The 13168-nt window shown below is 38.8% G+C and overlaps 1 protein-coding gene across 1 annotated transcript; it reads left to right on the top strand.

The window, feature by feature from the left end:
• The first annotated feature begins 2925 nt into the window (after window positions 1–2925).
• On the top strand, window positions 2926–12900 carry LOC143127341 (uncharacterized). Its single transcript, XM_076288778.1, has 10 exons — window positions 2926–3058; window positions 8747–8919; window positions 9286–9352; window positions 9601–9704; window positions 9807–9890; window positions 10174–10235; window positions 10323–10406; window positions 10646–10700; window positions 10818–11006; window positions 11818–12900. Exons 2-10 carry the CDS (start codon window positions 8791–8793, stop codon window positions 12661–12663), a joined length of 1620 nt encoding a protein of 539 aa, XP_076144893.1. The 5' UTR covers window positions 2926–3058; window positions 8747–8790; the 3' UTR covers window positions 12664–12900.
• Window positions 12901–13168: the final 268 nt, after the last annotated feature.

Genomic DNA, 13168 nt, shown 5'->3' with positions numbered 1-13168 from the left:
GTCATGGTCTATGGTGTCAAAAGCAGCACTGAGGTCCAGGAGGACCAATATTGATATATGTCCATTATCGGCAGCAAAAAAAAAAACTTTAACTAAGACTGATTCAATACTGTGGTGAGCTCTAAAACCAGACTGCTAAACAACGCTGCTAACTGAAGGCCATCTTTAAATGGCTAAAGCTCGTGCTAGATAAGTGATTAGGATTTGTTCCTAGGGTTTTGGTGATTCAGATATGGGCTTCAATGGGAAGGTGCCCAGATGGTTCTGCAGACCGAATTCAAATACTATATATTCAGTTTTGTATGGGTTCACCCAGGCTATTAAATTAGGCTGTCGCAACAGCACAAAAGTGTGTGCAGTTTCCATACAAGTAAATAAAGGCTCCCCCTGGTGGAGACAGATCATCATGACTAATTCCCCAGTACAATCACTTCAGTCTTCCAGGCTATAAGATAATAGAGATGAAGATAGTCATGCAATAGAAAAGTCATACCTTGACCTTACAGTCTATTTTCAGTATATCAGACTGCCCCACCAAATTTCTGCTGATTAAATTGCTTTTGTAGAGACAGACGGAGAGTAAAACTCAGATTAAGAGCTGTACAGTAGCCATTTAACTACCCATACAAGTTTAGCCAAGCTAAAGCAACACAATGGACACAATGGAGGAACATATATGTGATACAATATACATATAAAAACATCCTTTACTAATATCAATATTGGCCACCAATATCATATGAGATGTGTCATTATAGCAAGTGGTGAACTTTATCTATTTCAAGGGGAGGCAAGCTGTCTAAAATGAAACCATACAAAGTGAGGTGAAAAAGAAGCTAAAGACATCCATGGACTCCATATTCAGTGTCATCATTATGGACTCTTTTCAGCTCCTTCTTAATAAAATAGTCATTATTTGGGCCAGCCCAGGACTACCATTGTTGTTGGTCAAAGGTGTGGCAAACGGTTGTTGTTATTTGAGCTCAAAAGCTAATCAACTCACTCCTCCCTTCTGTGACCCTATTGTCAATCCTCTTCAATATTATATGGCTCTACCCAGGCTACTGTGTGTGTTTCCACTTTACACAGCCTGGGCTGTGCTTGAACACGGGATAATTTTCTATTAACACACACACACACACACACACTTGCTGAATTCTCTGAATTTGAGGGAAAGTGCAATAGACCTCTAGTAGACTAGATCACAGGTTCCCAAACTTTTCCATGACAAGGCCCCCCAAATACCTCTAGGTTCTGCAAGATGTCTTATTAAACCCATGGACGACAAATGTAAAAATAAATTAAGCTCATCCTCTAACCGTTTAGCCACTAGCACATTGCAATGGAGCATACAGTGTGTGTAAATTGCTTTGGGGCTTTCTGCTTGATGAGAGCTGTCACTCCACTGTTATTCCCAATCATAGCCAGTCTCCCCGTCTGAACAAACTCCCACAGAAGTCCAGTCAACTCCATTTACCCCAATGTACCCATCCAAAATGTGAAAACATATCTCTTTTTTCCTAAACTAAATAGCAGGAGCACTTGCAGATGTCATGTACTTTACCAGGGCTACACTAGTTTACGTGATGATGAACACCAGCCAGTCCGAAAGACTATCATGTAAAATATAATGTTCAGATATGCGACAAAATTATTATAGTGGTATTTTGTAACTAACACACATAATACATTTTACATTTACATGTATTCATTTAGCAGATACTTTTATCCCAATAATAATAATAGGTATATATATATATATATTTTTTTTTTTTTTGCTTTTATTTTTCCTTCCAACTTGCTGCGGCCCCGGCCTCCACTTTGAAAACCACTGGACGGTTCTGGTCTAGGGTCAAAGACCCAGAGAAGAAACATGTGCAGGAGCAGGAAATACTGCTGCAAGGGTGCCCTCTGGTGGAACAAATGTGTAAAAGACAGAAAACAAAGAGAGTTCTTGTTCATGAAGACTATGAAAACAACACCATCAAGTCACAGTCCATAGAGGATATGCAGAACAAGTAGCTTGATGAATCAGGAAATATGTTTTGGTTGCATGTCCATTCAGTAGTTATCTAGGGCCTACATTTTCATTTGGATTAATTTGGGAGGGTGTTTTGAGGAAACATGTTTTCTTCTTTCTTTCAGTTTTATCAGATCAGTAAACTGTCTGTGTAAAGTGTCAGTTTCAACAAACAAGAATAACTTAATTTCACTTTCCTTTGAATGAGTTTTTGTTTGTCCAATCAAGCTGGCACAAACATATAGACTACAAGTAAAAAGTTTGACTGAAATTTCCATTCCACTCTATTATAGACAGAATACCAGCCGATATCATTTGTAGGCTATTGTTTTTTTTTAATCAGGACAGCAGTTTTCAGATAACAGTATGTGCTTACATAATTGCAAAAGGGTTCTCGACTTTTGTAGAAAGAAATGGCTGATCTTTAATGCAATATTTACATTGCCCATTATCAGCAACCATTCATCCAATGTTGCAATGGCACATTCTGTTTACTAATCTGATATCGTTTTAAAAGGCTAACTGAGAAAACATTGGAGAACCCTTTTGCAATTATGTAAGCACACAATGTCATCTTAAAACTGCTGCCCTGAGTAAAAAAAAAACAATGCAAAATGATCACAGCTGGTAGCCTATTCTGTCAATAATGGAGTGGAATGGGAATTTCTAAGTTAAGTTGGTTGCTGGCATAACCCTTTTAATGAAGAATAATAATATTTTTCTGACCTATTTGTAATAGCTATTTCAATGCAGGCTATTGTGAAATAATGGTCTGTTTTGAAAATACAGTCTACAACTTCAGGCAATACAAAATGTATGCCCATCTGCACTGCACTTGGTTGATAAATGGTTCATATCTCTTTAAAAAAAACTAGTGTTACATTACATGAATGATCAGCAATGCACAATCACTGTGAATCACAGCGCTCCCCAACACTCTCACGCTCTCTATTTGGGAAAGTGGAGAGTCCATGCCGTCGAGATAAGAAAACAAAGAACTTCATGAGAAACATCGCTTAGGTTTGATTCGCCACCGACGTAAGTAGCCAAACTTACCTCAATGATCCTTTAACGTGAAGTCTATTAGCTTGTGACTGCTTAGGCAATTGAAAAGTCAAAATGGATAATAATAACAGCACCCTACTTTTGCTGTATTGCTAAGTTGAAGGTAGGCATATGTTTCGTGACCTTAATTGTAGCCTAATGCGTAGAGAACTAGCCTACGACAGTCTACACTTGTTTAGGCAAGTCGGGGGAGAAACAGGCATGTTGCTGCTGCTGAGCGTTCTATCTTTGCTGCTGTCAATAAAACAAACGGAAGGGGCTAATGGGCAAAATGTTGGCAACTTGCGAAAATGGTTCATGTCAAAATGTAATTAAGTGACCGTGAGCATTTTCGCTGTAGCCTACTGGAATATTTAGGCATCATGTCGAAACACCACCTTGGACTAGGTCACTGAGTTTCAGTTTCCTGAAATCCAGTTTCAGTTTCCTAAAAAAAGGGAAGGAATTTTAAATTCCAGAAGTTCAAAAGTTTCTTGTCTGACACCCACTGACGGTTCGTCTCTATTAGTAGGCTAGGGGCAATTATGTAAGAAATCGTTACACGATGGATATGAATTTGGTAGGCTACAGGTGTTATTTGGGCGACAGACTTGAAGGGGTGCCCAAAAATAGACCGCCGTCTCGCTATCCGGAGAAATAGGCTATTATTTGGTCACTGTAGGACACATGTAGGCTACATGTAGGCTAAGCAAAACGTCAATTATGTGGCCGCTGACTTATGCCAGCAACCATTTCACTTTGATAATAAACTACATTTTGGTACAACATATATAGGCCTACAACAGGAATAACATAATTGGGCTTAAGGTGAGGTATGAGCTACACCAGGCGCGTAGCTGAAGCGTTCCGTTCGCGACGCGTAAAATCCATTTTAGATGAATGGTCTATTTTTTTCGAACGTAGGCCCACTGTCACGTCTGGTGTAGTTACTTCCATTGATTATAATGGAAGATAATAGACCTCTGAAGTTCGCCTACAAAAAAGCTGCCATCTTTGACATCCGGTATCTGGCGATTTTTCCTATGGGAAAATAACATGGGTATTTTGAATAATCGCACCTGTTAAAGTCTCGTGGGGATGAAAAAGTCTGAAATGCAGACGTTTTCCTGAACACACTTTTGTCCTCTGCCTTCGAGTGGATACTGTGATCTCCGGTAAGTGAAGGCGGCACACTTAGATTTTTGCTACTCCAGAGCTAACTTGCAATGCAATTTGCCATAGGTAGTTAGCTTCAATTAACAACCGGATCTCCTTATATGGGCAAAGATGGCCGTTTTGGATCTTTTTTGTAGGCGAACTTCAGAGGTCTATTGTTGCAGCAGACGCAACGCGAACGGAACGCTTCAGTTACGTGCCTGGTGTAGCTCAGCCCTGAGAAGAAATGTTATGCAAAGTGTCAGCCCCTGACTGTGCCCATCCATTGCCTACATTTATGGCCGTTTAATGTAAAATGGATTGTACGCGTCGCGAACGGAACGCTTCAGTTACGCGCCTGGTGTAGCTTCGCTGTCAGAGTAATTACATTCCAGAACGTACCTTAATGATAGGCTACTCCAAACTTTATAAAGAAACAAAGTTTAAAAAGAAAAATATATCAGATGGATTACACGAATAATTCACAAGGAAGTACAAAATTATTCAAGGTTTTTTTTTTTTCAAGTTCAATAAATATGGGTCAAAACAATCCATGAGGAATCCATACAGGATCAGGCGTAATAAAGATAAAATAATAATAATAATAATAATAATAATAATAATAATAATAATAATCAAAACAGAAAAACAAAACACAACAGAAAAAAAAACATATAACTAGGGCTTAGTCATTAAATCATATTCTGTAACACTGTTCAAAAGTTGTACTGCTTTCTTATACTTCATAGCTTTAAAGGCTTTTGTATAATAAAGGAAATCATTGTAAAACCCACTAAAAGTGGGCTTAACCTTTGAGTATTTACATTTATGTACAACATTTTTTACAGCGAATAACAATCACATTGACTAAGAGATCGTCTTTATCATTCACAGTAAAGAGTCCATATATAATGTCCTTTAAGTCAAAGTTATCTAACATAAAACATTTAGGACTGAGACAGTTATGAAGGTCAAGCCACAAGGTTTTAACATAAACACATTCGACAAACAGATGCTCAGCGGTTTCCAGCCCATTACAAAATACACAATTATCAGTTTCAATCCCAAAGCTCCTTTTGATTCAAAGTTTTGAAATGTAGCTCTTTGGCCTTAGGCATTATGGGATATCTCATGTATTTAGTTCGCAAAAGCTGTATACGATTCTTTGGAAAGACTTTTAAAATGGAATTTCTATATGTTAATAAGGGGTAAGACAGGTTGATAAATAGGTTTCTAAGACATTTGTTGGATAATCTAAAACTCTTAAAGGCACAACCTCCAACAAAGAGCTGTGTTAGGGAAGGACAAATATTGGGATCTGAAATTATTCCTCTTATTAGGCCTAAAATGGAGTCAGGTATGGCGTCAAATACAGAATGATATGTATCAATGTTGCAGGTTATCTCATACTTCAAACAAAAGCTTGGATATGTTAAAAGACATCCATTAGAATCAATTAAATGCAGGACTGACCAGATGCCCTTCTCTAGCCAGTCCTTGATATACAAGGATGACTTATTTACAGTAATATAGCTGTATTTCCAGATAGGTGTGCTGAGGGGTAAAATTATGATTGTACAGAATCTTCCAGTTTAAAGCAACCTGCTGATGGAAGAGGGATAATTTGATGGGCAGATTCTGAATACAAAAGTCACATTTAAGGAAAAAATCTATACCACCTATTTTTTTGAATATTTCATGGGGGATAATTATGGTACCAGAAGCTGGTACTGTTGTTTAAGAATGATTTCAACCACTTGATTTTTTATGTTCCGCTTATGGAGTCAATATCAATGTCCTCTAATCCCTCCATCTCTGATATCTTTTAACATAGTGAACCATTTTCTTCCATATGTAGTCAAAGTTTATTTAATTGATTTTTTATAATGGCTCTCTTGGGAATAAGCAGGATATATATACACTTTGAGATACTCTCCATTTTTGTTAGAAAGACTACCCAGTAAGCTAATGTCTCTCAGTAACCATGAATTAAGTTTGACAATTCTTAATCCCAAAGTTATCCTTGATACATTCATGTTCTCCCTTTCTATTGGATTACTAGAAATATGTATCTAAGTATTTAACTGTAGATTAATGGGAATGTTATAGGCTTCGGTTAGATTGCACTGGTGGATAGGCATTAACTCACACTTATTTAAATTCAATTTCAGGCCAGAGGCTTTAGAGAAAGACTCGATCGCCTTCAAAACTTTTAGTGTCTCGGCCAGATGCTTCATAAAAATAGTTGTCATCTGCCAGCTGGCTAATTACAACTGGCAATCCTAAAACATGAAGTGGAGCAATATTTGAGTTTTTTATAAGAATAGAGAGCATTTCTGTGGCTATTATGAAAAGAAGGGGAGAAATAGGACAGCCTTGTTTGATTCCACGTCCGATATTAAAACGGGGTGAAGTGCCCCCTGGTAAGGAGATGGAGCTATTAGTATTGTTATATAGGGAAGCTATAATATTTCTGAATTTATCACCAAAACCTAATAGTTTTAAACATTGAAAAATAAAAGGATGCTCAATAGAGTCAAAGGCCTTGTAAAAGTAAAGAAATAACAAGAAGCCCTCATCCTTAATCAAGTGTTTGTAGTCTAGTACATCAAGTACCAAGCGAATGTTATTGTGGATAGATCTGCCCTTCATAAAACCAGATTGGGAATCACTTATAATGTTGTGGATTTTCTTTTTTAATCTGTTAGCATTTAAACAAGAGTTATAATTGTATAGTCATTAATTGGTAATTGGTCTCCAATTATCTAGCAGTTTAGGGTCTTTGCCATGTTTGGGAATTAAGGTTATTATACCCTGTTTCATGGTGGGGGGGAATGTCACAATATCTGTCGCTTCCTTTAACATAAGAAGGAAAGGCCCTTTCAGTGAATCCCAGAAGTGTTTATAAAAGTTGGCAGTAAGACCATCAATTCCAGGAGATTTTCTACCGTTTTATCAAGTTCCTCAACAGCAAAGTCAGAATTACACAATTCAGCAAAATCAGTATCTATACGAGGAATAAGATGCTGGATATTACTGAAGAGAGATTATTTGACGGTCGCTCTTTTCTAATGGGCTACATTACATATTTCAGGCCACCAGATGGCGGCAATTCACTGCACTTCGGGCCTTTTTTGGATGTAAATCAATGGCGTCATCTGGGGGTCGTGCAGCGCAATAGCGCCATTAAATATTTAATTTAACAGGAAATTACGGTAGAAATCTTGTTTTTTCTTAGGCTACTACTTATTCCTGTAATCCATCTGATATATTGTGTTTTTCTTTTTAAACGTTGTTCCTTTATCAATTGTTATGTAATATGAAGGTATGTTTTTGAATGTAATTACTCTAAGAAGTAAGGGATAACGACCTGTTAAATCACTCATGGACAAGTTATTCTTGCTGTATATGTTGTACCAAAATGTAGTTTATTATCAAAGTGAAATGGTTGCTGGCATAAGTAAGCGGCGTTAGTTTAACCACATAATTGACGTTTTGTTAACATGTGATGAATGGAAGTCAATGGGAGCCGAAAATCGGTAAATAGCGGTGACCAAAGAATATTTCTCTGGATAGCGTGACGACGGTCAAAAATAGGTGCATTCGGACATAGGGTGTGTGCATACAGGTGGGTCTTAAATTTTGATATCGTGGAAAATTTCACCCCACCCTATTTTATTTCAAAAAAATAATCTTTCATACTTCCATATATTCTACAGTAGATTCATTAGATATAAAGTGAAATATTCAAGCCATTTTTTTTTTAATCTTGATTACAGCTCATGAAAACCAAGAATCACTGTCTTGTAATAGTAACAATACACCCAATACATGGTCGGGCTGCTTTTGCACAAATTAGGACTGCATCAATGTGGTGTGTTATGGAGGCAATCAGCTTGCAACACTGCTGAGGTGTTATGGAGGCCCAGGTTTCTTTGATAGCGGCCTTCGTCTGTATTGTTAGGTCTGGTATCTCTCATTTTCATCTCGACAATAAACCATAGATTCTCTATGGGGTTCAGGTCAGACGAGTTGTCTGGCCAATCGAACTCAGTAATACCATGGTAAGCAAACCAGTTACTAGCGGTTTTGGCACTGTGGGCCGGTTCGGAGTCCTGTTGGAAAAGGTAATAAGCATCTCATGCACAGTATTTCAGGTAGAGATTAGAGTTTGCGTAAACAGAGCATCTGCTTTCAGAGAAACATTATGGAAACACTCTGAATTGTAAGGACCACATCTAGGGCTATTGAGTATCCCAATTTTTAATCATGTTGGTCTAAAAACTAGAAAAAGTCAGACTACAAATCATTTTGTAACCCCTACCATATATTTGACAACCACCAGTTTAAGAACCACTTCCCTAGAGAGGGAACTCCTATGGGTTTCTTTGAATACAATACGTGTTTTATTTCATTTGTCTCATCTTTGTACTTCCAGTTGACAGTTTTTCATTTTGTTATATAAATAAGATGAACAATCGAGAACTGCTAAATGTTTAGCCTATTTTGTCTGTACAATGTACATAGGCTCATAAAGAGAAGAGTGCTGTGCCCCTGCATGTCCACTAAGAATGGGCAGCCAACCGAGTGTCCTGGAACAACGTGGCTTCACCGTGGTAAGAGAGGAGGGCCATGCCACCCTAGTGAAGTCCCAGGAGGGCAATCAGTATCTCGTCAGACAGATCCATAACAGCATAGAGGTGAGAACGCATGTATTTCCCATAAAACCCCTTCTGTGTCTTGTATAGTAGACGGTGGGCCAACAACGTTTACCTGTCTGTTGATTGATTGACGTCGATAGACTAAACCATATTTTATGTATGGAATAAAACAATTTGACTATGTCTTACAAAGTATAGTATAGGCCTAGGATATAGGAACATGTCCGTAACAGCCAACTACGTATGCTTGTCTGTGCTAATAGTGGTTTGTTTCTTTCGTTTTCATTTTTTGGTTGCTAATTTCATCCTTTTTTTCCTTCATGCTGATAATCTCAACAAAAACGCCTTAGCCTTTTAATGTTTTGCTTTAGCATATGTTGTTCATGGCCGCAATGTCTCTTTCAGGATGTTAAAGAAATTCTTAAAAACCTGCAGCATCCTCATATCATTGGACATGAGAAGTCCTTTGAAGGTACAATATATGTTTACTGCTGAAATAATATCAACAAATTCACCAATATGGAGGAAATTAATATCTTTACTGCTGAAATAATATCAACAAATTCACCAATATGGAGGAAATTAATATGTTTACTGCTGAAATAATATCAACAAATCCACCAATATGGTGAGGCAATGGAACTGCTGTAATGTAACCAATAATGCTGAATATGAAATGGATGTTGTAAAACGACTCAAACATTTTCTTTTGATTTACAGATGATGGAACATTCTATGTTTTGGTGGACTACTCGGAGGGGGGAGATTTGTCTAAAAAAATTCAAGCTAAGCGGGAATGCGGAGAACAGTTTACAGAGGAAGAGGTGCTCTTACCATAAGTATTTATTCTTATTCTGAATAGATTACCATCTTTACTGTAACTAGTCTGGCTCAGATACAAATATGTGTACATATCTTTATTCCAGATTAAGGATTGGGTTGTCAAAGTCTGCATGGCACTGAAGCACTTGCATTCCAAAAACATTGTTCACAGAGACCTAAGACCTCAGGTACAGTATGCTGATAAACAGCTGTGAAATATAAAATGGCTGTAGTAGAATATAGTTTATGGAATGTAATTTTCAGGTCATCATAGGTGCCAAGAGTAAATTAATTATTATTAATATTATTAATGCATTTCAATTCATGTTCAGTACTCCTGTATTGTGGTTTGATTTAAATTCACAATTTAACATAATATGCCATTATTGTCATTTCCTTTTGATTTTATTATGTGTGTCTTTTCCATCACCATTACTTTTGTCTTTTCATTAACCTTGTCTTGGTTAATAGAACATTTCCCTCACGGAGTTTGGGACAGTGTGCCTGGGAGAGCTTTTAGAGATCAAAGAAAGGTATGCCTCAATGTCATACACATTCACTCAACCCATCAACCAGTAAATCTGTTTCTGAATATTTGATTGATCTGCCTTGCCTGTCAGAGCTGAAGTAGAGAGTGACTCTACTGGGGAACTAACCAACATCGCCCCTGAAATCCTGAAGGGAGATGCATACCATGATAAGAGGTAACACTTTCACCACTGTTGCAAAACCATTTGTCTGGAAGATAGGGAGGTTATACAATTCAGTTCATGTTGAAGTACTTGTTGAAATGTTGTCATGGTGTACAAACACACAGGATATTCATATAGAGCACAAGATCAAACATTTTGGAGTTGATATGATTTCAAAGATGTAACAACCGCTGAGAATGCAATATGAGAGAATCAGTTTCCTTTTTCCCCCTCTATATTTGTTTGTGCAGTGATATCTGGTCCTTGGGCTGTCTCCTATATGAACTGTGTATGATGAAAAGTGCAGTAAGTAGAACTACTGATTTAAAGAAAACTTTAAAAAACATAAATGCTTAAACTATGCTTAAACTCTAAATGTGCCAGATGACCTGTATGAAGTGGTCATTTTCTTTCTCTTTTCAGTTTTCAGGAGAGAGTGCAGTGAATCTGGTTCCTAAGATCCTGAGCGGTTCTTATGCGCCTCTCCCAAAGACCTTCTCCAGTTCTCTCTGTCGGCTCCTCAGCGATCTCCTGCAGACAGACCCGGAGTGTCGACCTTCAGCGCAGGAGGTCTTGGCGAGGCCATTCATTATTGCCTACCTCACAGCCCAGGTGAGGTCCTAGCTGCAAAGCAGTGCCTGTGGTCCCTGCACACTGAACCCGCATTTGGATGTGATGGCAGTGCAAAATCGTGTTAATATTTTGTTAAGTAGTGACTGGGGTAGCACTAATGGTTTGTTTGTTACCCCTGTCGCTGCTTAAGAAACTATTAAAAAATGTCTTTGAGTGCGACCTTCTTTGATTTTGGAGTATTGCAATTGGTAATCACACCTGTACAGAAATCGTATGCCTTTACATGATGTTGGTTCTCACAAAGCTGTTGTTGCTTAGGTCTATTTTTTCCTCCTAGAGTTTGTCCTTATCTTTATAAGTGTACTGTGTTAAGGTGATGGCCATTTTTGTGTTGAAGACACTAGACACAAGATATCTTGTGAATATTGGTTAATATGTCATGCCCTATAGGATTAGTATCATATCACAGAGAGGTTGAGTTAAACAAAAATGTGTAGATGGAAAAATGAAACTGCATTTTATGTTGTTTCTTCAGCGTTTACATAGAATACTTTTTACCTCCAGGTGGTGCTCAATTCCAATTGTTTCTCTATGGAACATTGTGACTAGGGAAAAACGACACTTTTACAACAGGTCTCAAATTTATCAAATTTAGGGAAATGCAAGTGAAAAAAATCTGATCAATACTGATTCACAATGTTCGGACATCTCATAGATCAAACAACTAACCGATAAACCAAGCACATACTTAGATTAATCAATTCTGAAAAGAATCATATTATGAAAAAAATAAAAACATGATGGATGTGAATTTTGTTTGTTTCCGTGTGGTGGTGCCTGGCTTGTTCAGAGTGAGCGGACTGTTGCGGAGCTCCAGGAGAGCCTGCAGAAGCTGAGGGCCCTGGCTGACGGTCTGGAGAATGTGCACTTTGGCACCACTGTGGGCAGTCTGACTGGCGGGGTGATTGGAGCAGCTGGAGGCATCACCTCCATCGTGGGTCTCATCTTGGCCCCCTTCACTCTGGGTGCCTCTCTGATCGTGACGGGGGTCGGGGTGGGCATCGCTGTCGCTGGTGGTGCAACCGCAGGAGTCTCCAACATCACCAACATGGTCAACCAGTCCACCGACCGCTACAATGTGAAGAACTTCATCCGCGAGTTCCAGGAGAAGATGAACTCTGTGGTGGTCAGTCTCCAGCACATCTGTGAAGGCCTGGAGGCCCTGAATCTCTCAGCTGAGAATGGTAATGGGACAGGGACGACAGGGGACATGGCCAAGGCGGGCGTTAGAATAGGGCGAGGGCTGGGGGGCATCCCTGAACTGATGCGCCTGGCACAGGTGGCGAACATAGGCAAGGTGGCAGCGCAGACGGCCAGAGCCGTGCGGGCAGTAGAGGTGGCCACCGGCATCTTCTCCGCCTTCTTCCTGGCCGTTGACGTCTTCTTCATCGCCATGGACGCCAAGGAGATCCACGACATCCGGCAGACCTGGGCGGAGGCGTCCACCCCAGAAAGCCCAGTCCAGCTGAAGGTGCTGGACGCTGAGGACTCTGAAATCGTGGAGGAGGGCAAGCCAGAGGTGAAGTCCGAGACCATGCAGTTTGTTCTGCGGATCCGGGAGACGGCAACCCAACTGGAGGAGATTCTGGACGAGCTGAATGACATTATCACCTTCCTACCAAAAGTCGAAGCCTAAGCACAAAATCGCATTTCAGTGTTATGTTAAGCACCTTATCAGACATCCTACCCTTTCAAATATGTTGAATCTCTGACAGCACTGAAATGAGAGGAAATATGTTTCCTGACCACAAGTCTCATTTTTGTACTCATGGCTTTTTGTTATATTTTTGAATATTTCACATCCTTTATGACATATCAATAATGCAATGGATCATCAGATAAGCTTTGAATCAATAAAAATAATTTTTGCTGAGGTACTGTTTTTCTTTTTTTTAAGAGGAAATTCCCTTTAAATGCCGTCCTCTAAATCAAAATACTTCAATCCAGAAATTGTGGTACTGCTGTTGCCTATGTCACAACAAATTCATATCAGGATTTTATCAAGACAAAGAGTACTTTGTATGTACTTTAACATGCATTGCCAAAACTTGCATAAAGCATATATATTGTGTGTATATATCGATATTGTAAATGGTTTGTATTATGTACCTGCTTGAAAACTCCACTCCTCCTTCAAAAAC

Source organism: Alosa pseudoharengus, unplaced genomic scaffold (assembly GCF_046254945.1).
Source record: "Alosa pseudoharengus isolate Yale_2024_CS ecotype anadromous, Long Island Sound unplaced genomic scaffold, YU_APseudo_1.1 YU_APseudo_1.1_scf_17, whole genome shotgun sequence".
Classification (NCBI taxonomy): Eukaryota; Metazoa; Chordata; class Actinopteri; order Clupeiformes; family Clupeidae; genus Alosa; species Alosa pseudoharengus.
Note: the sequence above shows the minus strand (reverse complement) of the source record. Positions and strands in the feature narration are given on the sequence as shown.